Source organism: Heteronotia binoei, chromosome 4 (assembly GCF_032191835.1).
Source record: "Heteronotia binoei isolate CCM8104 ecotype False Entrance Well chromosome 4, APGP_CSIRO_Hbin_v1, whole genome shotgun sequence".
NCBI lineage: Eukaryota > Metazoa > Chordata > Lepidosauria > Squamata > Gekkonidae > Heteronotia > Heteronotia binoei.
In genome coordinates, this window is record NC_083226.1 from 88202471 (window position 1) to 88228351 (window position 25881).

At 40.4% G+C, this 25881-nt stretch overlaps 1 protein-coding gene across 2 annotated transcripts in view; it reads right to left on the minus strand.

Moving 5' to 3' along the window:
* The window catches only part of ADAMTS19 (ADAM metallopeptidase with thrombospondin type 1 motif 19), a 248877-nt gene that overhangs the window by 165713 nt on the left and 57283 nt on the right, over nucleotides 1-25881 (minus strand). For both annotated transcript variants that reach the window (XM_060235511.1, XM_060235510.1), the window contains exons 4-6: nucleotides 24986-25158; nucleotides 12858-12941; nucleotides 10669-10826 (exon numbers count right to left, since the gene is read on the minus strand). In XM_060235511.1, coding sequence (XP_060091494.1) covers nucleotides 10669-10826; nucleotides 12858-12941; nucleotides 24986-25158 — 415 coding nt within the window. The remainder of the gene's footprint in view (nucleotides 1-10668; nucleotides 10827-12857; nucleotides 12942-24985; nucleotides 25159-25881) is intronic.

Below are 25881 nucleotides of genomic sequence, written 5' to 3' on the forward strand. Positions count from 1 at the left end.
AAAGAAGAGGAGCGTGGAAGTGACATCACTTGATCTTTGACCTGCTCCTGGCTCCACCCCCAAAGTCTCCTGGCTCCACCCCCAAAGTCCCCAGATATTTGCTGAGTTGGACTTGGCAACCCTAGCAAAGGGTGAGATGCTTGTCTAACAACTCCCTAAACGAACAGTGGAGAGATTCCAGTTTTTTTCCTGTCGTTTATTTTTATTTATTTTTTGGTTTTGGTTTTTTTGCTTCACAAATGTTTTTTTTCTGGTTCATAACCAGGAATTCCTTTGTACTGGGAGGAGTCCCAGTTTCGATATTTTTCTTTTTCCTGTTGTACTACTTCTTCCTAAATTTGGCAGCATTTATGCATCTGCTTAGAAGGTTATTTAAGTTACAGATAAGTATATTGTTATGTTTTCATCCGTATAGTACTCTATTTTGGCAATATATGGCTTTACTTTTAGTTGGAGTACTCCCTAAGGTTTTTTCTGCATTGGGACGGGGGGGGGGGGAGGGGGATGTTGGATGTTTCCCTTGTATTCTACCATTTCTGATGTTATAGATGGGTTGGTCTTTAATAATTATATATGTTTTAGACACTAAATTAAAAAGGAGATCTTTCTCTTCTAGGGTTTTAAATTGTTTATACCTTTTTTCAGGCACAACACTTCACCATGTATTTTGTACTAAGGCATACTCTTTTACTTTAGTTTTAACAATGAGCAAACTATACCTAAGCTGGTATGGTAAAAACATGCTTTACTTCATTTATAGTTGCTTAGCTGGTGCAATACTTTTAGAGTTCTTTCCTTTATCTTGGGAACTCTACAGTCACGAAGATGCTTGGTTTTGGCACACTTTGTAAACCTTTAAGATTACGTGACAATAATTCATCTAAATTGCATTAGCACACAAATCTCTTCTTATGAAGGCATTATTATGGGCTAGTGTAATTTTACATGTCTTGTTTCAGGATCATATACTATAATGGATGCTAATTTGAATATCTATGCAATTAATTGCAGAAGGCTAAACAATATTATTAAAAGAAACCTTTTGAGTTGGCCATCTTAAAACAATTGCCCAATATTTTATGCTTACAACAGACCCATCTTAAAGCTTCAAATTCATAGGTTTTCCAGTGCAAGAGATTTCCATACCAATATCATGCAGCTGAAAAATCTAAGGCTAGAGAAGCGCCTATAATTGTCTCAGATAAACATTTGTTTACTTTTAGTGACATGATTTCTAACTCCAAAGGTCAAAGTAGGAGTCAAGTTGCACTTTTTAAGACCAACAAAGTTGTCACCCAACTTTCTTTATTTGCCACAGGCAAAACAATTATTGGAGCTGACATACTATATTATAAACTCAAATTTAGATTGGTCATTTTTTTCACCATTTACATAAAAAACTATTTAAAATTCTATATATTCCATTCCCTTAATAAATTCCACTACCTTGATATTTGGAGAGTATTAAATCCTACAAATAGATATTATACATTTTTTTTTCCACCAGACACCAGGTCCACACCAGAATTGATTATTTATTAGGCTGTTCAATCATAACATCTAACACTATTAAATCTGACACTAGCCCAAAGGTATACATTTGATCATGCTTGGGTGTATGCTAAAATTAAATGGAACACAGAAATACAAAACCACAGACACTGTGTTTTAGACTCATCAATTTTATTGCATGATCAAATCAGAAAAGACATTCGAGCTCTCACTGGATTCGTATTTCCAAGAAAATGACAAAGGGGATGTTTCAAATGCCATTCTCTGGGATGCAATGAAATCAGTATTAAGAGGCAAAATTATCGCTATTACATCCACCCACAAGAAACAGCAAGAATATTTAAGATCAAGCTTATTACTTAAAATTCAACAATTAGAACATCTCCATAAAATTACTAACAGTACAAAAGTTTATAAAAAAACTATTATTTAAGTGGAAAGCTTTAGAAATCCTTGAATTATCTTATATTAAGAAAAAAGCCATACAAACCAAACAAACTTTTCTAATCAGAAATTCATATGCTATAAGGAATCTAGCCTGGAAAGTTAATTACAAAGCTAAACATGAACCAATCAAATTAATCCAAGGTGATTCATATTCTTATAGCAATTAAATATTAAATCAATGTTATCATTATTATAATTCTTTATATCAGTCAACTTCTCCTTCTTCTGATTCTATAATTTCATTTTTCAAATTGATTAAAAACTTACCCACTATACATCATACACAAAGAGACCTTTTAAATGCTCCTGTTATGGACCATGTAGTTTTCAAAGCAATCAAAAGAACTAAAAATGGCAAATCCCCAGGTAATGACGGTTTTACTGATCTTATTCACATATTTTCCCCAATATCTAACAAGAGTCTGTAAAAATATCTGTTTTATGTTAAACCAATTTTATTATTTTTGCAACATATTGAAAGATATTCATCAACCATAAATTTAAAAATATCAACCAATACATTACAAAGTTTCCTCCTCCCTCCAACCCTCTTTTTCTTGACCTCCACCAGTGTCTAAAATAATTAAAAAGAAAAAAAGGTAAAATTCACGCTTATAGAATCTTCACTTCCAATTTACCTTAATACAAAATTAACCAAGATTATGTATTATTATTAAAATTAACCCTCTATTTATCTCAAAATCTAACCCTCTACTAAATTGCATATCAAATCAAAAATCCATTTTTACATCTTTATCTTCCCCTTTAAAGTTCAGAAAATATTATCAAAAACCACTAAGTGTCTCTTGACTTTCCATTGTTTTTCAACAAATTCTTGAAATTTCTTCCAATCATCCTTGATTTTTTCTTACAGTCTTTTAAGATTCTAGTCAATTTATCCATTTCACTCCAGTGTAACACTTTTAAGATCCAGTCCCATTTCTCTGGTATTTTATCTTGCTTCCACATTTGCGCATATAACGTCCTTGCAGCTGAAAGCAAGTACCACAACAATGTTCTATCTTGTTTCGGAAAACTTTCCATTTGTAATCCCACCAGAAAGATATCTGGTGCTCTCTTAATGTCATATCTCAAAATTTTCGAGGTCTCTTGTTGAATCATTTGCCAAAACTGTTTCACTTTATCACAAGTCCACCACATATGGTAGAAAGAACCTTCATGTTTTTTACACTTCCAACATCTGTCTGATATTTGATTATTCATTTTTGCTAATTTCTTAGGTGTCATATACCACCGATACAACATTTTAAAACAGTTCTCTTTTATATTGTAACACGTCGATATTTTCATAGAGTTCTTCCATAGGTGTTCCCATGTCTCCATTTGTATTTCTTTGTTCATGCTTATTACCCATTTTATCATTTGAGGTTTCACTACTTCATCTTCTGTATACCATTTCAATAGTAACTTATAAACTTTTGAAATCAATTTTTCATTTTCACCCAACAGTACTTTTGAGAGTCTGTAACAATATCTTAACTGAGGGTTTACTTCGAGCTTCATGGTCTGAATCAATTATTGTGATGATCCTAAAACCAGGATGAGAGCTAAATGATGTTAAATCTTATAAACCCGTCACTTTGTTGTATCAGGATTTCAAAAATCTTTCATTAATTTTAGTTTCCAAGTTAAACAGATGTGTTTATATATCTGTAAAGATGAAACTGGATTTCTCCCATCTAGAAACATGACTGATAACATCCGTAAATCTTTAGATATAATTAGTTATTGTAGTTCCTTTAAAATTGATTCTATTATTTTATCTCTCAACCTGGAAAAAGCATTTGATTCTGTTGAAATTAAATATTTAACTAACATTACAAATGATGGGCTTTGGTAATAATTTTTTGCTGGCAATCAATACGATATATAAGAATCCAAAAGTTAACCTCAACATCAATGGTCTTCTCTTGGATTCTTCTTTTCCTACTAGGGGCACCAGACAAGGTTGCCTCTTATCTCCTCAATTGTTTATTCTTGCTCTTAAACAAAATCTCAGGAGTTTCTATCTACAATAAGGAATTTAAATTATCTTTATTTGCTGATGACACAGCACTCTACCTTATTAAACCTTTAGAATCTTTAACCTCAGTCAACTCATTAATTAATGACTTCAGTACAGTTTCTGGCTTAAACCTCAACCATCAAAAGTCTGAACTTTATCCTATATACCAGGGGTGGCCAACGGTAGCTCTCTAGATTTTGTTTGCCTACAACTCCCATCAGCCCCAGCCATTGGCCATGCTGGCTGCGGCTGATGGGAGTTGTAGGCAAAAAACATCTGGAGAGCTACCATTGGCCACCCCTTCTATATACCTATCTCCAGAGTTGAAAAATTGGCTTTAACTAAATTTCTTTATAAATGAGTTTCAAAGTCTTGGAAGCACACTGGCTTATTAATCCCTATTCACTTCATAGATCTCTTACACCACAACTTCAAAACTGCTCAGATTAATATTAATACAGAACTAAAATCCTGGAGAAAATTATGCTGGATCCGGCAAGAAAGAATTGATCTGACCGGAGCCTTTATACTTCCCTTATATATCTTTTTGTTCGGAGCTCTACCTTTAGAGATACCAAAGTCCTCCCTAAATGAAGCCCAACAGGTTCATTTTCATTTTTTTTATTTCATATAGGAAAAATTGGGGAGTTGTGGGGAAACAGTAGGGGAAAGAATACCAAAAAAAGGGGGGGGGATAGATTACAATTATTTCTACTTGAAAAGAGGAAAAGGTATATAGCTTATTATACTTGCAAGTATACAGAATTATCACGTAAGTATTACCTTTAGATTCTACAAACATTTTGTGACCTTATAGTATTTTTAGAAAATCCTACTATTTTGCAAAGTATTTAATAACAAACTCCAAATTCACGTGTCATATTACAGAGCCAGATTCATATATGTTTAATATCTTTTAAAAAAAGGAAAGGAAAGGAAGGAATAGAGCAAGAAATTCTGGTCTTCAATACCAGCTTATTAAGAATCAAAAGAGTTTCAATATAATGCTGCTGCAGTTGTATTCCTTTGTCAAAGTTAAAAACAAGGACGTTTCAAGGCTAAAAGATAAGGGGAAAAATTCTTATTACTCCAGATAGATGATTGAAAAGTTCAATTATAATGTGCATGCTCTATGAGCTAATACAGATAATTTTGCACACCCTGTTTTGAATATTAGCTTATTTTAAAGAACACAGAATTTATATTTTAAAGGGGAACCTAGTGGAAACTAGGATAGTGGACTACTGCCTTTACGGCCTTAATTGTTTCCACCAATAAAAGACAGAGCAAAAGGAGATGACCATTCTTAATTGTCTTTGCAACCTTCACGCTAGATAGAGAAGGAACTTTCCACTTAGCAAGGGGGCCCACTTCAATCACAGCAGATTCCTCTTGCTAGCCTCCCTGGGAATTAAGAGAATAGTGGACCAGTTCATTGGTGAATATCTCAGTGCATGGGGATTTTATCAAAAGGATTTATCTTCTTCAGCTATTCAGAAAGGAGCAAATGTATTCAAGGTATATGTACGTTTCCTGCCTTTTTTTTCTCCACATATCTTTTTATGTGTGTGTGTGTATATATATACACACATGTGTGTGTGTTTGTGTGTGTGGGCAAATGTATGTTTAATTTTAGCTAAAGTACTCCTAATCATGTATGTAATATTGTAGATATATGTAATTGATTTGGTTATTAAAGAACTGTATAAAATATATTGAACAGCTTATCCTTTTAGCTAATTAGTTTAAGAAATTAACTTGCAAAACTTTCAGGTTCATTAAAATTATGGAGTATAGAGCAGGAGTATCAAACTCATTCATTAGGAGGGCCGGATCTGACACAAATGGGATTTTGTGGGGCTGGGCCATGAGTGTCATAAAATATAATGCCAGGTAGTGGAGATATAAACTTTATAATGGACATAGACAAACCCAATTAAAGATATTTTTTAAAACTTAAAATACATCTTAAAATAAAAGGTGGGGGACTAGTGGAATTTGGCAATGCAATTTTTAAAATAAAGCATCAAGAAAAAGCACAAGGCTCTGACTCTGTGGAAACAATGAAATGGCATTGTAAACTTCTCCCCACCAGTCTACTCAGATTGGCAAAGCCTTTCCAGTATAATATCTCCTTTTGGCTGTAGGTTCCCACATTAGAGTACTCACTAGGTTAGGTCCATTCAGGAGACATAAGCTGGCTGAAAGCATCAAACCTTGTTTGCAGGAAGCATGAGTTTCAGCTAGTTGTAGGAAAACTGAAAATGTAACCATCTCCACTCCATTTGAAACCATTGCAGAGTACAGACAAAGCTGCAAGGATAATGTGAAATGGATCTTAAAATCCTCCTCACATTTTCCTTGCAGCAACCAGCAAATAAAGGCAGGAAGAACCTGGGACTCAGCCTGCAAGCTTCAAAAGGTGCTTCAAAGAGCCTTTGAAGCTCCCAGGCTGAAACTGAAAGAGTCTCAGGCTATGAGCTTCTAAAATTTTGGGAGCTGAAAGAGCCTAGAAGCTTCAAAGGGTAAGGACAGGAGGGGGAGGAAGGGGGAGAAAAGAGTCCCATTGGCCTGATCAAAGTCTTGGGTGGGCCGAGTGTTTGGCACTTCTGCTATAGAGTATCCATATACATGTTTAAAATTTTTAAATTTTGCTTCCCATTATTGCTCTTAGTGTTTAATCGCCCTGTTTAGCATAAATAATTAAAGGCCCCAATTTTAACAACAATTATTAAACCTTCATTATGGCTTTAACATTCACAAATCCCTAAAAACAAAACAAACTTTCCATTCAAATTAAAATGTTAAATTAAAAAGTAAATACTCAGATAAAAATAAAAATTGCATAATTTTTTTAAATTTTGGTTTTGAAAAGTCCCTTGAAAATCAAAATTCTAGTTTGACTTACAAAAAAAAAGAGTTCTGAAGTATTATTCCAGTGTTTTGCCAGTTAACTAGTGCAGTCTTATAGTCTCTTCTTCTTAAAAGCCTTCCAGATTTTAATCCTCTTGATTCTTGCAATGGTCCTGCAGATTTTAATTGAATTAGAAAAGTTCTCCCTTCTATCCCTCACTGATTCTGCAACAAACTTGAGGACCATGTCAAAGTTACTCTTCCCTCTCTTTATCTTGATAGATTGTACTTTCTCTTTCTCCTGCAAAAGCACACGTCTCTCTTCCATTTTAAATTTAGACAATCCATTCTCAAGCAACTGTATATTCACCTTTTCCAGCTCGAAGGATAGCTCTTGTACTCCTTGGGATGTCTGATCCTGTATATTTTCAGCTTTGTCACATTTCTCCAGAAACTTTTGTATCTGATCTGTTACAAGCTCTTCTAAGAGAGTAATTCCCTGCTGAATGGAGAACATGGTAGCCATAAAATCCTTCTGAGTATTCACCTGAGTTTGATATGCCATCTTCCCCTCAGGATGAATCAATCCAGTAGCAAACCAGTCAAGACCAGGAAACCAACTAAAAGTCCCAGTTAGCTAATCCTTCCAATTTTTTACTTCTCCTGAATTCCAGTTAAATTTACTTCAGTCCAGACAGATCACAAATAAATTCCTCACATATTAAGTCACATTCAGCCTTTAATTATATTATATTGTATTGAAAGTCCAATTACTGCTTATTTCATTTTATACCAGATCATATATGCATACTCACTCCAATTTCTTCTATTTGAAATAATAACAAGTATTATAAGTGGATTCTTTTAAGTTTGAATGCCAATCTTCTATGTGTGTGGGGGGGTCCCTCCTCCCCCTCTTTCTGAACAGTTAAGTTTGGTATTGTAGAAAAAAAAATATCTGATGGGTAACATTTCAAAATAAACTTACTTGCAAGGTATATTTTCACTAAAAGTAGTAGAAAAACACTTGAAATCAGATTATTTTATTGCCGGTGGTCACAGCATGGTGCCAGTCAAAATGGCGATTGCAACAGCAAGGCTTCAGGGCAGACAAAGCACCCCAGGGTTCAGTTGCCACTAAGATCCCTGGAATTGTCACTCCCCCATGCTTCAGAGACTCCTCTTCTGGGGTCTCTGTGGATATCAGGGTATCCAGACTCCCTCAACCCATTGCAGGATCCTCCCCCCCCCCATCTTGCTGCACCAAAGCCAGAACAGGAAATCCCACTCTTTTGAAATGTTTATGGGAGTCTAAACACCCAAGAAGTCATTTTCAGATAATATGCAAATACGCATCTGAAGGTGGTTCTGGCTTTCCTAATCTGTTTTACTAATGATGCTGTTTATTTATCAAACATGCTTAGAATAATTAATACTGACAACACTCCTGACTGGGCTTTCATAGAACAATCTTCTGCCCCAATAGAATCTTATGCCCCAATTACAGATTATTTGGAACTCACCTATTTGACCTAGATCCATTTTTTTTAAATCCTTTTTTAACCCATACATTAAAAGTATGGGACAGAAATAGGAAAAAACTGGTTCCACCTGTAGTTACCTTTATTAATCAGGAATAGTTTCAATCTTCTTATAACAATTATTCCTTTAAAATATGGAACTTTTGGAAACTTAATAGATTATTAGACATTACTGTTGAGGGGTATTTGGTAACAAAACAAAAACTGTATCAGAAAGGCAATTTCACAATATTATGGTACCAATATTTACAACTAGAACACCTGATCACTAATTCTACACTTAAGCAATGATTGAAATCGAGTTTAACATCTTTTGAAACATTGCTTAAAAACCCTCTCTTAATTCAGAAGAAATCTATCTCTATTGTCTATAAGATCTTATCATCTACAGTACCTAGTTAAATTAAATATTGGCATAAGGATTTAGGCTGTCCTATTCCTTCAGAAAACTGCCAAAAACTTTGGAAGTCTCATGTTTTCACAGCCCCAAATATTAAAATTAGAACCCAGCTATTCAAAACTGTCTCTAGGTGGCACATTACTCTAAACAAACTCCACTATGCACAACACAACTTCTCCAAAACTTCGTTGGAAAGGATGCAGCTCAATTGGCAATCAGCTTCACTGTTGGTGGTAACGGCCACACGTTCAAGCCTTTTGATTCAACACCAAATATTTGAAATATTACACATTCACATTCCTTTGAAAATCAAATATTTTGTTATGAATATGTGGATACCACACTTACCAGATTTTACCAATTACAAGATATTAGAAAACTTGTGAGGCTGCACATTTAGAAATAGCATCTAAATGGAAATCTACAAAACAATTATCTATCTCAAATCAGCATATGCGTAAATGTAATTTAATGTAATTTTTAGATTTATATCCCACCCTATCCCACAAGCGGGCTCCAGGCGGTTTACAACAATAAAACAGCAGAGTTAAGAAATATAAAAACAGACATTACAAAACAGAAGCCTTACTAATACAATATATAAAATATTACAAAACAGAAGTACAAGAACTTTGTGTGCTGGATAAAATTACACACTCACTTAAGCATCAAGACTCAGACTTGTATAATTCTAACCTTCTGACAGTTTGGTTCCCTTATTTAGAATATCTTGCCTTGAATGAACAATACTCTTCTCAGTTGGAAGTGATTTATGCTATTTATTAAGAGATAGGACATAGTAAGAGTTATGCCTCACTTACTCTTTAGTTAATTCATCATCTTTGACTGTACAAATCCAGATATATCTTTTTTACTGTTTTGACTGTATTAGTTCTTGCTACAGATAACCATTTTTATTATTATTCATCCTAGCTATGTCTAGTTTTTTTAATTGTTGCAACTTTTATGTTTCTAAATAAAGAGGAAGTTGACAAAAATATAATTAAATTTAATTGAGGTTCATGTGTAAACACCACAGAATCAATCTGCCATAATCAGCCCCCCTCAGTCCTATGTCCAGACTAAGGGTTTAACAAATTGTTGCTGTGAATTCTAAAATTCTAAAATTTCTTTTTAACAAGACAGTACCTTTCACGCCTATATTGTATTGGTAAGGCATGGGCTGTAATGAAGTTAAGGCACTTGTTCATACTTCCAAATTTAAAGTCTTTTCTGCGAATGCACGTTCTTTACACAAAGGATCAGGAACCCTCTTCAAATATTGCAGCTGGTACACAACATTTGACAGTGGTAATACATTAAGAACACATTGCTTCCTATAACCATATTTCTGTCCGGGTTGATATAGAAATAAAACAAAACTCCAGCAGTACCTTAAACACTAAAAAACATATATTCCAATGTGAGCTTTCATAAATCTGAGTTCCAGATATGTGAAGAAGAAATCTTTTGGGGAAGCCTTACAGGTAATATTACAGAAAAGTAGGAGTTGAGGCAGAGAGTTTTAGGAGGAATTCCAACTAGATATATAAATGCAGTCAAATGCTCTACCACATTAAAAAATAGATGTATAAATGCCTTGAGCTCTCTATTTTTGTATGTTCCAGCTTTCCTAGATTCCATTATTAATATGTTCCATTATCATCTCTATGTTCTGAATCTCTATACCTATTTCTTCATGGAAATCCTGAGAACACAGCAGTGTCTGTAATTCAATGTAATGCCAACAATAAAGATCAGCAGCTGCCCCCAGCTGCCCCCAGCAGCGCAGCAATAGGGAATATCCATGATCTACATGCACATCATAGTACTTGCAGAAATTTATATCAGACCCATTTCCGTGAACGAGAACAAAATTTGAAACTCACCTGGTAATTAATATGGCTGCATCAACTGGTGATAGATCTTCACCCCAGCTTGTGGACATCTCTAAATGAATGTCATTTTTCTTACCAAATTCTTCATGTTGCCATTTGCAAAAACTCTCCAGCATTTTTTCACCATGATGTCCAATATACATGTCTGTCTGAAAGTTGTAATATTTAGTTTACTCATGTGTACATATAGCATTCTACTTTTTAAAAACAAGAAGTATTTCAAAAATATTATTTGTAAATAAATTGGAAAAAAACCCTTTGTTGTCATATAAACATTCAAATATCTGTTCCCCGTAATCTCAGTATTTATTTGCTGTTTTTATAAGCCATCCTTCAGCATTAAAATCACTGCATTCACACTATAATGCTCCCTCTTCTGAAACCTACTCAAAGAAAGATTGCATTTATCCAAACATTTTGATTTTCTTCAGGTTCTTTGGCAAACAGAATCATATTGTTTACAGAATGGTTGACCAAATTACAAACTTTGTTGTTCAAAAGATACATACACAGAATGCTGTATGCAAAAAAAAATTTTTTTTAGAGATTTATGCAAGTTAAACATCATTAAATTTAAAATAATATTCTATTTGGAATATTGTAAATCTATCCAATCACTATGTTTGTTTTAAGGTCATTATCTTGTTAACATTGCCTGATTTATCTCCATTGTGCATTCCAAGGTGCCCATGACAATGAACTCATTGAAGAAACCTAGTTACACAAAATGTTGTTGTATCTAACAAAGCAACTTAAAGAACTTCAGAAGGCAATGGGAATTTCAATACAGAATTCATAATAAATGATAAATAAAGCTAGGCATAGAACAAGATTATAGTATGGATCCATCAATCAGTATCTGAAGAAGTATAGATTTTTGCTGGTTCCTGGACAACCACCCCCAGCAGCAGATTTTTAGGGGGAGGCTTCAGTGAAGAAGAAATAGTGAAATTACCCACACCTCTCTCTTCCACAAGAAGAGTTCCACTAATGTAAGAGGGAGAAGGAGCAATTGCACTATTTCTCCACTCCTCACTGCAGCTCTCCTGATCTGCCCAGCTGTTTGTCCACTTGGGTTCCACAATTCTGTGAATCAAATTTCTGTGGATCTAAACAAAATAGGAGGAGAACATGGCAAAAAAAATCACATCTGTCAGCATCTTCTATTTATAAGTTACTGGATCCAACACAACAAAGGCTGAAGCAACCAATTTGCTGGCAAACATTAAGAATATCAGAAGAAGCCTGCTGCATCAGACATACATTCACTTCAGCATCCTATTTTACACAGTGCCCAATCAATTTTTCTGAAGGGCCAACAAGAGAGGCCAACGCCTTCCCCTGATATTGTCTCTTGGCACTGGTGTTTAGATGGGGTTGCCAGATCCCCCTGGCCACCACCAGCAGGTGAGGGATAAGGATGCCAGCTCCAGATTAGGAAACTCCTGGAGATCTGGGACTGAAGCCTGAAGAGGACAGTGGGGTAAAATGCTATAGAGTCCACATCCATTTTCTCCAGGGGAACTGATCTCTGCAGTCTGTAGATGAGCTTTAATTCCTGGAGATCCCTAGGTCCCACTTGGAAGCTGACATCTCTATTAAATGTTTTCTGCCTCTGAGCATGGAGGTACTTTTTAATCATGATTAATAGCCACTAATGGCCCTCTCCTCCATGGATTTGTCCAATCCCCTTTTAAAGTCATCTGTTCAAACATCTCTCTAATACCTGTTAGGATGAAAGAGATGCAATCCATTTCAGCAATCCCTCTTGCTCCTCCCTCCCACTTCCCACCACAAACCCCATGAACCTCTGAAACCATATCAAAGGTTGTAGGAGGGTCGTGGATAGAAATGGGCATGAACCTCTAATTTGTAAACCATGAACTGGCGATGTTCATCACAAAATTATGTTCATGATGAGGTTCTTGTAGACAGGATGAGCTCTCTTGTCCTGAAACCATTTGTTCCCACCCTATATCTCCTTGCTAGTAAATGGATGTTGTTTTGAACACACCTGTCTCTACTATGTGAAATAAGAGTAAGGACATTATATGTACTCTATTCCTGATTTGCAAGCAAACTGGAACATTGTAGTAATGTCTAAACATAGTCTATATCTCTGTTTATGTTAATTCTAAAATGACCTCATACAGAAAAATAGTAATGCAATACTTCCTTACTGGAGTTTCATGAAGTAGAACAAGTTTAGTCACACGAAGGTTCACTTGAACTCCCAGACTCTTGTGTTGAAAAAGATTAAACACCTAAAAACAAGAAGTTAACACTTAATAAAGTTATTACTAAGAAAAAATAGTTAATGAAGAGGTTGTTATCTTCCTTTAATTGTGCAGTCTTTGCATTTTTTGTATCCCTGATGCACCACTGGAATTCTAATATAGCAGGGCTGGCCAACGGTAGCTCTCCAGATTTTTTTTGCCTACAACTCCCATCAGCCCCAGCCATTGGCCATGCTGACTGGGGCTGATGGAAGTTGTAGGCAAAAAACATCCGAAGAGCTACCGTTGGCCACCCCTGTAATAGGGTGGGCAGAAGATCTGCTGAGAGATACCCATCATTCTGTAGTCAATTAAAAGTAGCTCTCTGCTCCTCCTCCAGGAGTGCTGTAATGACTTTCTTATTATTCCACAACAGCTTCTATCTCTGTTCTCTCTTCAGCAAAAGAAAGCACATGCATGAAAGCACCTTTGCTCAGGAGAGGAAAGTAACAGCCCCAGCACCTATTCCCATCTGCTTCTCCCCATCTTCTTTCATAGAATCACAAGAGTTGGAAGGGACCTCTGGGGTCATCTAGTCACACCTCCTGCACAAAAAGGGAAATTAACAAATACCTTTCCTACACACATACACCCTGTGACCTTTGTTCCATCCCCAGAAGATGGCAAAAAACCTTCCAAGATCTGTGGTCAACCTGGCCTGGAAAAAAAAATGATTCCTGACCCAAAGTGATGATCAGCATTTCCCTGGGTGTGTAAGAAAGGGCCATGAGAACTAAGCACTGATGCAACCCTTCTGCCCATCCTCATATGATCTGCCTAAGTTCATAGAATCAGCATTGCTGTCAGATGGCCACCTAGCCTCTGTTTGAAAACCGCCAAAGAAGGAAAACCCACCACTTCCCTTGATCTGCTCTAGCTGTCAGTGCTTCCTAATGTTTAGCTGGAAACCCTTTTGATAAAATTTCAACCTGCTAGTTCTGGTCCATCCTTTGGGGGCAACAGAAAACAACTCTGCACTATCTTCTATTTGACAGCTCTTAAATTATTTGATCACCTTTTAGTCATCTCCTCTCCAGGCTAAACATACCCAGTCCTTCAGCCTTTCCTCATAGGATGTGGTCTCCAGAACCCTCACCATCTTTGTTGCCCTCCTTTGGATATGTTCCAACATCTATATCCTTCTTAAAGTGTGGTGCCCAAAACTAAACACAATACTCTAGGTGAGGTCTAACCACAGCAGAACAAAGCAATTCCATCACTTTGCATGATCTGGACATTATATATCTGTTGAAATACAGCCCAAAATCACGTTTGCCATTTTAGCTACTGCATCAACACTGCTGACTCATGTTCAGCGTATGGTCCACTAAGACCCCTAAGATCCTTTTCACACATACTACTGCCAAGACAAGTCTCCCCCATACTATAATTATGCATTGCATTTTCCCGACCTACATGCAGAACTTGACATTTATCCCCTTTAAAATTCATTTTATTTATTTTAGCCCGGTTTTCCAGTCTGTCAAAATCATCCTATATTCTGACTCTGCCTTCTACTGTATTTGCTACCCCTTCCAATTTAGTATCATCTGCAAATTTAATACACATTCCCTCTGTTATTTCATCCAAATCATTTATAAAGATGTTGAACAAAACAGGTCCCAGGACAGATCCTTGAAGCACTGCAGTTGTCATTTCTCCCCAAGAGGATGAGGAACCATTAACGAACACTCTTTGGGTGAGAGCTGTCAACCAGCTCTGCCAACCAGTTATAGATCTGCCCAACAGTAGTAGGATCAAAAGTTACCTCCAAAGTAAAATATTTAGGTGTGGAAATCACAACAAAAAATATTGACTTGTACAAAAATAATTATGAGAAGCTTTGGCATAAGATTGATAGAGATCTGATAAAATGGAACAAGTTGGATTTGTCTATACTGGGCAGAATTTCTGCAATTAAAATGAATGTTTTACCAAGAATTATGTTCCTGTTTCAAACAATTCCAATAGTGAAGGATAATAAACAATTTAATAAATGGCAAAGGAAAATTTCAGAATTTGTATAGGTCGGGGAAAAAACAAGAATTAAAATGAAAATTTTGACTGATGTAAAAGAAAGGTGCTGCCTGATTTAAAGTTGTACCATGATGCAGTATGTCTGGTGTGGATCAAGGAATGGATGACGTTATTAAATAGAAAACTACTAGCACTAGAAGGTCATGGAAATGTTTTTGTAGGCATGTATATATGTGTTATAAGAAAAGTAAGATGGATGGTTTTTTCTTGCATCACTATATAAGAAGCAATTTGTTAAATACCTGGCCAAAGTATAAAAGATATGGGGATGAGAGGAAACCTCTCTGGATTGTGCCAACAGAAGTAATAAAGTTATATTCAGATACTAAAGAAGAGAAGTGGTTATCATATAAACAACTTTTAAAAATATATGGAGGAAAGGTGGAATTAAAATCGGCTGAAGAACTACAATACAAGTATAACTGGTTTCAATTGCAACAAATTAAGAGTTTGCTTGAACAGGACATTAAAAATGATGGAATTGTCAGCTTGTGTTCAATTGCATCCTATTGATCCTAACCACATTGCCTATACTGTTTATTTGCTTAGAACTAACCCTAGGGCCCTTTGATAGAATGCTAGGTATGCCGAACGGGGGGGAAAGGAAGAGCAGGGCGCCAGAGGCCATAAACGGCGGGAAGACCAGACGGAGGCGCAGCCGCTGCAAGGACATCGGCTGAAAGGGGGAGGATGGATGGCCCAGGAAGGGAGATAGCCAGCGTGTGAATCAAACACCTTAGAAAGTGAAAATAACTTTGTTTTGAGAATGATTTAGAGGCCCCTGCCTTTGATGTGCCCCCATATATGCTAGTGCCTTTTCAATGTATGTTATCACTCTCAAAGACCTTCTGCAGTAGTAACATTGTATACTCAATAAAAAGAAACTTATTTCAAAAGAAAGAGTTCTTTTACTTTGAAGATTCGATGAACCCTGCGCTGACATTTTGAGAGTGAACCCTAAAAAGGGGCTTATCGGCGCCAGTTACTTCTAGCGAATGGCTACAGAGGCACCGGACGACCGAGAGCCTTGCATTCCTGAACTACCGGGGTCCCTGGCGTGGTACGTGACTGAGAAACGCAAACCGCGGAAAGTGAGCAGCCAGGTGCTCTTCATCACCCCGAAAGCGTGGAAGCACCGCACCTCCACCACCCTGATGGAAGAAGTCCTGCAGCGCCACGCTAACCTCCTTTGCAACCCTGGAGACCCGGAGGGGCCCACCGGCTCGCCCAACATCTTAGATGAGCCAACCGGCCCGGCGGGACTGGGTGGGAGCCCGGGGTCCGACCACAAATGTGGCGGGGGAAGAGACTCCGGAGACGAAGACGACGGGGACTCGCGAGCCTCCACACCCCCGAAAACCGCCACTATGGACGAGCTCCAGAGGGAAATGGAAATCCTGGGGTGCGACCTCCGCCGGGAGATGAATATCACTATGAAGCTAATGATGAATGAGATGCAGCGACAGGTGGATCGAGCGGTCGCAGGCGAAGTGGGGAAGACTACCGGAGCGGCGGCCCCGATCCCGACGCAACCCACGGCTCCTGCGGCGCCGGCAGCGCCCCCTGCCCCGCCGGCGCCGGGAGCCAAAGTAAAGACTAGGGAGCTACTCGTCACCTTCGGCGGCAGTGCAGACAAGGTGGAGTACTTCATAATCCAAGCCAACAGCTACATGCACTATTGGGGGTCATCCTTCCACGATGAACGCAGCCGCGTGGCCTACCTGGGGTCGAAGTTAGAGGGAGAAGCCCAGTTATGGTACGTGACTCTCTTCGAAGCCAACGGGCCGGAGGTGGCCATGGTTGCGGGGTTCCTACAGGCCCTCCTGTCCCAGTTCGAAGACCCGCTGAGGGAGACCCTGGCAATCACCGCCATCAAGGGGCTTCGCCAAGGGGGAAAGTCGATCCAAGAGTACTCCCTGGAGTTCCGGAACCATAGCCGCAAGATCCGGGGGTGGAGCGAGAACATGAAGATCCGGGCTTACAAGAAAGGGCTGAATCCCAGCATTCTGGATCGGGCCCTGGGACAAATCCACCCAGACACCTTGGTCGGGTGGATCCAACTGGCGGGGGAAATCGAAACCAACATGAAAGAAGTGGCGATCCAGCGCCAGGGACTGCAGCCGCATCCCAGCCGAGACGCCCAGCCAGCGGCCAAGACGGAGACGGAGATGAGGAAGACAGGGGGGGACCACCCCTAAAGTGTTCTCGGGGACCCGCAAGTGCTACCAGTGCGGGGACCCGAACCACCTGGCCGCCAAGTGCCCCGACAAAACCCGAGCCAGCACCCCCGCAGCGAAGGGGCCCCCAAGCAACGTAAAAAAGCCAATTAAGCCAAAGGAGTCGGGCCGCAGCAGCACCGCTCTGTCGATGGTGCTTGACGAGGATTCTATAATGCTGGAAGAACTGGGGGACGACGCATGGGACACCGAGCCGGCGGGAAACGAGACTGACCTGCACTAGAGGGTGCCCAGCGGCAGGTCCTGGAGAAAGCAGAACCACTACGGGTGAGAATTTCGGGGGAACTGATGTTCATCCCACTGACTTTATTAAACGTGAAACTCAAGCGCTTTGTACATGCTCGGGCGCTGATAGACTCGGGGTGCACGCGGGAGCTAATAACCCCGCGGTTTGTGGACATGTTGGGGACAGGGCACGAGCGCTTACCCCGGCCCCTCGAATTTGAGCAGATGGATGGGACTCGAATGAAAGGGGAACCCTGCGTTGAACAGACGCAAGAGATACTCATGGGGGTGGAAGATCACTGGGATCTAGAAGTGTTTGTGATCGCACCCTCCTGCTCTTTTGACATTGTGCTAGGGGTGGGGTGGCTGGCGCAGCACCAACCGGACATTCAGTGGGGGGAGCACACGATCGACTTTTTGGATCGAAGGTGCACGTCCCACTTGTGGAGGGAGTCCTGGGGGCCCCAACCCCCACCTAAAAACACGAAATTGTGTGTGACCATAGAGGAAATAAGGACTATCCCGAGGGAATACAGAGACTTGAAGGGAGCCTTCAGTGAAACGGAGGCGGACGAATTGCCGCCCCACCGGGCCACTGACTGCGCCATAGAGCTCATCCCCAGTCAACCGCTCCCGAAAGCCAAACTGTACTCGATGGGGTGGGCGGAGAAGGAGGAACTGCGGAAGTTCCTTGACAAAAACCTCCGCAGGGGATTCATCCGGCCGGCAATGGCGCCTCACGCCGCCCCTGTCCTGTTCCGAAAGAAAAAGGATGGAAGTCTTAGGCTTTGCACAGATTTTCGCGGGATAAACGGGATTTCGATGTCCAACGCATACCCCATCCCCCGCATCAAGGACCTCCTGAGCACTGTCTCGGAGGGGTCAATTTTCACCAAACTGGATTTACGAGACGCTTACTTTAGGGTCAGAATCAAAAAGGGGGACGAATGGAAGACGGCGTTCAACACGCCGATGGGGCAGTTTGAGTACCTCGTGATGCCTTTTGGGCTACAGGGAGCCCCTGGGGTTTTTATGAACTTTATCAACGAGGTCCTCCGGAAGTACCTGTACAGGGTGGTGGTGGTGTACCTGGATGACATCATTATTTATTCAAAGGACATGCCATCTCACGTGAAATTGGTCCGGGAGGTACTGACCACCCTACATGAGAATAAACTGTATGCCAAGCTATCCAAATGCAAGTTCCACAAGGAGGAACTAGACTACTTGGGCTTCCGGGTCTCAGAGAAGGGTTTAGCCATGGACCCCGCAAAAATCCAAGCGGTGTTGGAGTGGGAACCCCCGAGGACCCGTAGACAGCTCCAATCTTTCCTCGGGTTCGCGAACTTTTATAAAACGTTCATCCAGGGGTTCGCCAAGGTGGCCCTACCCCTAACCAACTTGTTACAGACAAAGGGGAGGGGGCCCGAGGCGAAAAAACCGGGGGCTAAGCTAAATTGGACTAGCCAGTGCCAAGAGGCGTTCGACACTCTAAAGCGCCTCTTCACAAGCGAGCCAGTGCTAGTGCACCCGAACGAGCTCAACCCCTTCGTGGTCCAGTGTGACGCCTCCGACACGGCCGTAGGAGCAATACTCATGCAGAAAGATGAAGGGGGCTGCTTAAGACCATGTGCTTACATATCCAAAAAATTTTCGAGTGAGCAGAGAAACTGGTCGGTGTGGGACAAGGAAGCCTACGCTGTCACCTTTGCTTTAAAAATGTGGCGATCGTGGCTAGAAGAGGCTAGGGTCCCCTTCGAGATTTGAACCGACCACAAGAACCTAGAAGCCCTTACGGGACGCAGGAAGCTGACCGGCAAGCAGATTCGATGGGCGGGGTTCTTTGCAAAATTCGACTTCACCCTCCGCCACATTCCCGGCTCTAAGAACTTTTTAGCAGACGCCCTATCTAGGCTCCCGCAGCACGAAAGCGAACGGGAGGAGGTCATAGACTCCCTCATCCCCCTGGAAGCCGTGGCGGGAGCTGTGCAGACATGCTCGCAAGCGAGGGGCCCCCCTAAGAGCCCCTGGGGGGGAAGCAAACTCATCTCCGAGGCGGAGGCAGAAGGAAAGGACCGGCCTGAGGGAGTGGAGAAAGGGGAGGGGGGGGTCTGGTTCCACGAGGGGAAACTTTACGTCCCAAAATCACTCCGAGTGGAGGTGCTCCAGCATTGCCACACTAACAAACTGGCGGGGCATTTTGGTTACGTGAAAACCCTCCACATGGTGCACAGACAATTTTGGTGGCCCCAAATGAAGAAGGATATATCGGAGTTTGTGCAAACCTGCCCCACTTGCCTAATGGCCAAGAGAAGGGGGGAAGGTGCCCGGACTACTCCAACCCCTCCCCTCAGCCGAACGACTCTGGTCGGTGGTGTCCATGGACTTTATAGTGGAGCTACCCCCCTCCCAAGGGAGAACTGTGATCCTGGTAGTGGTAGATACGTTCTCCAAACAAGCCCACTTCATCCCCTGCAGAAAACTCCCCAACGCCAAGGAGCTGGCTCGTCTGTTTTTCATTCATGTTTTTCATTCCCAGATAAGGTCATTAGTGACCGCGGGCCTCAGTTCATTGCCAACTTTTGGCGGGAGTTCTGCCGGTTGATCGGTATGGTGCAGGGACTGAGCCCCGCCTACCACCTGCAAACGGACGGTCAAAGCGAGAGGGTGAACGGGCTCCTAGAGCAGTATTTGAGATGCTATGTGAACTTTCAACAGTCTAACTGGGTAGAACTACTGCCTTTTGCGGAATACAGTTACAACAACAGCCTGCATGGGACCATCAAAGTCTCCCCTTTCCAAGCCGTGCATGGTTATGAAGGGAAGCCCTTCCCAATTCTCCCCGGAGGCAACAGCCCTACGATTTCACCTGAGTGCCAACATAAGAACATAAGAACATAAGAGAAGCCATGTTGGATCAGGCCAACGGCCCATCAAGTCCAACACTCTGTGTCACACAGTGGCAAAAAATGTTATATACACACATACACTGTGGCTAATAGCCACTGATGGACCTGTGCTCCATATTTTTATCTAAACCCCTCTTGAAGGTGGCTATACTTGTGGCCGCCACCACCTCCTGTGGCAGTGAATTCCACATGTTAATCACCCTTTGGGTGAAGAAGTACTTCCTTTTATCCGTTTTAACCTGTCTGCTCAGCAATTTCATCGAATGCCCACGAGTTCTTGTATTGTGAGAAAGGGAGAAAAGTACTTCTTTCTCTACTTTCTCCATTCCATGCATTATCTTGTAAACCTCTATCATGTCACCCCGCAGTCGACGTTTCCCCAAGCTAAAGAGTCCCAAGCGTTTCAACCTTTCTTCATAGGGAAAGTGCTCCAGCCCTTTAATCATTCTAGTTGCCCTTCTCTGCACCTTCTCTAAAGCTATAATATCCTTTTTGAGGTGCGGCGACCAGAACTGCACACAGTACTCCAAATGAGACCGCACCATCGATTTATACAGGGGCATTATGATACTGGCTGATTTGTTTTCAATTCCCTTCCTAATAATTCCCAGCATGGCATTGGCCTTTTTTATTGCAAACGCACACTGTCTTGACACTTTCAGTGAGTTATCTATCATGACCCCAAGATCTCTCTCTTGATCAGTCTCTGCCAGTTCACACCCCATCAACTTGTATTTGTAGCTGGGATTCTTAGCCCCAATGTGCATTACTTTGCACTTGGCCACATTGAACCGCATCTGCCACGTTGACGCCCACTCACCCAGCCTCAACAGATCCCTTTGGAGTTCCTCACAATCCTCTCTGGTTCTCACCACCCCGAACAATTTAGTGTCATCCGCAAACTTGGCCACTTCACTGCTCACTCCCAACTCTAAATCATTTATGAACAAGTTAAAGAGCATGGGACCCAGTACCGAGCCCTGCGGCACCCCACTGCTTACCGTCCTCCACTGCGAAGACTGCCCATTTATACTCACTCTCTGCTTCCTATTACTCAGCCAGTTTTTGATCCACAAGAGGACCTGTCCTTTTACTCCATGATTCTCAACAGTGGTGGAAATCGTTAGAGAGCTCCTGGAAAGTCATCCAGGAGAACTTGGAAGAGGCAAAAAGAGACTACAAAGCCCAATTCAACAAAAAGAACAGCCCGGGGTGGGACTTCAAAGTCGGAGAGACTGTATTTCTATCAACCAAAAATCTCCCGCTCCCACAGACCTCCCGGAAGCTTGCCTATCAGTTCTTGGGACCGTTTAAAATAATAATAATAATAATAATAATAATAATAATAATAATAATAATAATAATAATAATAATAATAATAATAATAATAATAATAATAATAAATTTTATTTGTACCCCGCCCTCCCCTGCCGAAGCAGGCTCAGGGCGGCTAACAATACGATGACCAATGGTGCACCAAACAATAAAACAGTTACATTAGAACCATTAAATTAAACATTAATTAACCTTAAAAACCTGTTAAAACAATTAATCAATTAATCAATCAAAAAATCAAGCGGGTGATCAATAAAGTGACAGTGGAGTTGGACCTGCCTAAGCTGTTCAGTAAAATACACCCTGTTTTCCATTGCAGTCTTATCCGTCGAGATCCGGGTGGGTCGAGGTGGCATCCCCGGGGCCCCAAGCCGGAGCCTGTTCTGGTGCGGGGCCAGAAACACCACGAAGTGAAGGAGATCCTTGACTCTAGAGTGCACCAGGGGGGTTGCAGTACTTGGTGCGCTGGCGCTACTTTCCGCCCAGTTGCGATGAGTGGGTGAAAGCCTCGGATCTCAATGCCCCTCAACTGCTTAAACAATTTTACCTACTGCACCCAGACAAACCCCGAGCAAGAGCTTAGGGGGGGCAGTATATCAGCTTGTGTTCAATTGCATCCTATTGATCCTAACCACATTGCCTATACTGTTTATTTGCTTAGAACTAACCCTAGGGCCCTTTGATAGAATGCTAGGTATGCCGAACGGGGGGGAAGGAAGAGCAGGGTGCCAGAGGCCATAAACGGTGGGAAGACCAGAGGGAGGCGCCGCCGCTTCCCAGCCGCTGCAAGGACATCGGCCGAAAGGGGGAGGATGGATGGCCCAGGAAGGGAGATAGCCAGCGTGTGAATCAAACACCTTAGAAAGTGAAAATAACTTTGTTTTGAGAATGATTTAGAGGCCCCTGCCTTTGATGTGCCCCCATATATGCTAGTGCCTTTTCAATGTATGTTATCACTCTCAAAGACCTTCTGCAGTAGTAACATTGTATACTCAATAAAAAGAAACTTATTTCAAAAGAAAGAGTTCTTTTACTTTGAAGATTCGATGAACCCTGCGCTGACAGGAATAAGACAAAAACAAACAGAATTGGAGAGAATGCTGTTTGGAGATAACGAAAAATTGATTTCAAGAACTTATAAATTGTTATTGAAATGGTCTACGGAAGATGAAGTAGTTAAATCTCAAATGATAAAATGGGCGATAAATATGAATAAGGAAATACAGATGGAATCATGGGGGTACTTATGGAAGAACTCTATGAAGATATCGACATGTTATAATATTAAAGAAAACTGTTTTAAAATGTTATATAAGTGGTATATGACGCCTAAGAAATTGCCAAAAATGAACAATCAGGTGTCGGATAGATGTTGGAAATGTAAAAAACATGAAGGATCTTTCTACCATATGTGGTGGATGTGTGAAAAGGCAAAACAATTTTGGCAAATAATTCAGCAAGAGATTTCCAAAATTTGGGGTTATAATATCACAAAGCCACCAGACATCTTTTTGTTGGGATTACAAATTGAAAAATTTCTGAAACAAGATAGAACGATAATTTGGTGCATGCTTTCAGCTGCACGGAGATTATATACACAGATGTGGAAGCAAAATAAAATACCAGAAAAGTGGGACTGGACTTTAAAAGTTATGCATTGGAGTGAAATAGACAAGCTTACAAGAATCTTAAAAGAATATGATCTAGAGAAGTTTAAAAATGAGTGGGGAAAATTTCAAAAATATGTTGAAAAACAATGGAAGGTTAAAGGATATCTGGAGATTTTTGACAATAGTTGAACTTTAGAGGAATAATAAATGGACTACAGTCAAAAAGCGAGACTATGTGAACATATTTTTTCAACTTTTTTTATAAGAACTAAAGGATTATAATGAAGATGGATTATAATTATAACATGTGGTTTTTTCTTTTTGTTTTAAGAAGTTTTTTATGAAGATTCTTTAGTTGATAAAATTACCTTTTATTTTTTAGCAATTTAATTAAAATACACCGTCAGGGGTCATGAAAAGGGCGGAAGGGAGGAGAAAAATGTAATGTATTTGTATCAATTTTTTAATAATAGATAAGTATTATTACAATATATTGCAGTATAATAAAATTGGTTTAAACACCAAATGCTCAAGGATTGACTGTTCAATTATTTGTTCTAAAACTTTTCCAGGTATAGATAACAAGATGATGGGTCGGTAGTTACTAGGGGTTGCATTTGACATAACTGAGCTGAATAAATATAGAGGAGGGGTTGGTATCACCTAAGCTGAACACAGTGATCTGTACAGCTGATCTGTACAGTGATCTGTACAGCTGATCAGTACAACACAAGCTGATCAACACAGTGATCAGTACAGCTGACCCTAAAGAAAGCTGATTTTATTCAGAGCTTATTTGGGTGCAGTCAGCTATACTGAGCCCTGACTTCCCTTCTCTTCCCCAGCCTTTGGCTGGAAAGGAAAGACATTTAAATTTAACAGCTGATTGGTAGAAGGGAGTGAAACTGATAAGTTGTCAGTTTCACTCCCCTGCACTGGCCAGCTGTTAGATTACTGCCTTTCCCTCCCAGTGGAGGGAAAGCATTGTTAACACAAACCACAATTATTAACACCAACCACCTTCCAACTGGGGAAGGCTGGCTGAAGAAGTGAAGGGGAAGCATTTAAAGATGCCTCTTCACCACCCCAGCCAGCTGCAGAAGTGCAGGGGTGGGAGACCAAATAAGTTTTACTCCTCCTCTGCTTTCCAGCAGTGAAACTGACATGCTTTGCCAGCCAAATATTTTGGGCAATGCTGAGTGCTTTCCAAATCCCAATATGATACCAATACTGGGATTTAGGGAATACTCCTCACTCCCGCTGCCTCTGCTTCTGTAGGTCAGCAGGAAGGTGGATGGGGGGCAAATGGATGGACAGGCATAGCAGGGGGCAGTAAGGCAGAGCAGAGGGGGAGGTGAGTATGATTCCCTCTCTCACAAGAGCCTCACTTATGGTGTACTAATATAATAAGGCCAATGTGGACAGAGAAGCTGTTATATCTCTTAGCTCATAGCTACCTACCTAGCCGAAAGTGACTGGGCAAAAAAGGTTAGTTCTGCACCGGTAATGGAGCTGATATTGGATACCAGTGCCATCAACCTACTCCAGTCTTTGAACAGCCTTCTATTTCTAACAGCTCGCAGAATTTGGTACTGCTCTGAACTGCTACTATGAACCATTCATTTTCAAAATAAAACAATTATATCTTTTATTTTTTGAAAAATTACAAAGCTCCCTACCATGTTTAGAATTGTTAGAATAAATCTTCTGGCAGCATCTGATCCATGATAAGAAACCATAGCTGGATCTGCAATTACTACAGTCTCCACATTAAACTCTTGAGGTAATTTATAGGAATATCTTTTTCCTCGTCCACCTTCTGCTCCTTTTTGACCCTTGGATTTTCTTTTCTCTGCAACAGAAAAACAACACATAATTACGCATATTTTATTCATTTTTATCAGATGGGTATTGCTCACATTATTTTTCAACATTTTGTAATTGAATATGATTGAAATATTTTTAAAGCAACTATACAAGATGAATAAATCAAACCTCCTCATGCAATCTGATTGTATAACTGAAACATCAGCTCATTCTAGTCAATGTTTTATTTAAAGAAAAACTATTATTATTGTTGCCCTACACATAACCTACTGACCTCAGTATCTACTTTCTCTATTTACTTCAGAGTTCACAAGTGTGCTTTCTGATAGACTCCCCTTTTTCAAGACTAATGCTATATGTGATGGACTGCACTTTAAAAGCTCAAAAGTGCTGTGGAAACATTCAAAGGACTGTGAAGGGTAAATGTCTCACAGAGCCAGAGAGCTTGAGTTATAGGCTGCTCAAAGAAATTTAATTGGATAGCATCAGTTGAACAGAAAGAGCTGTGTGGTCAAGAGAACTCAGTCTGAGTCTAGCCCTGGCTGAGAAGAATTGGGTGCTGACAGCATTTCTATTTAGCCTTGACTGAGAGCAGTTTAACACATTTGGAGAACTGGAATTGTTGACAGGAGAAATCAGCAGATTGGCAAAGACTGCCATTCAGGCTATAAAAAGAGATAGCTCTACAGAGCAATGAAATTCCCTACCCAGTTACAAGGGGGAGATAGCTCCAAGAGTGATATGATCC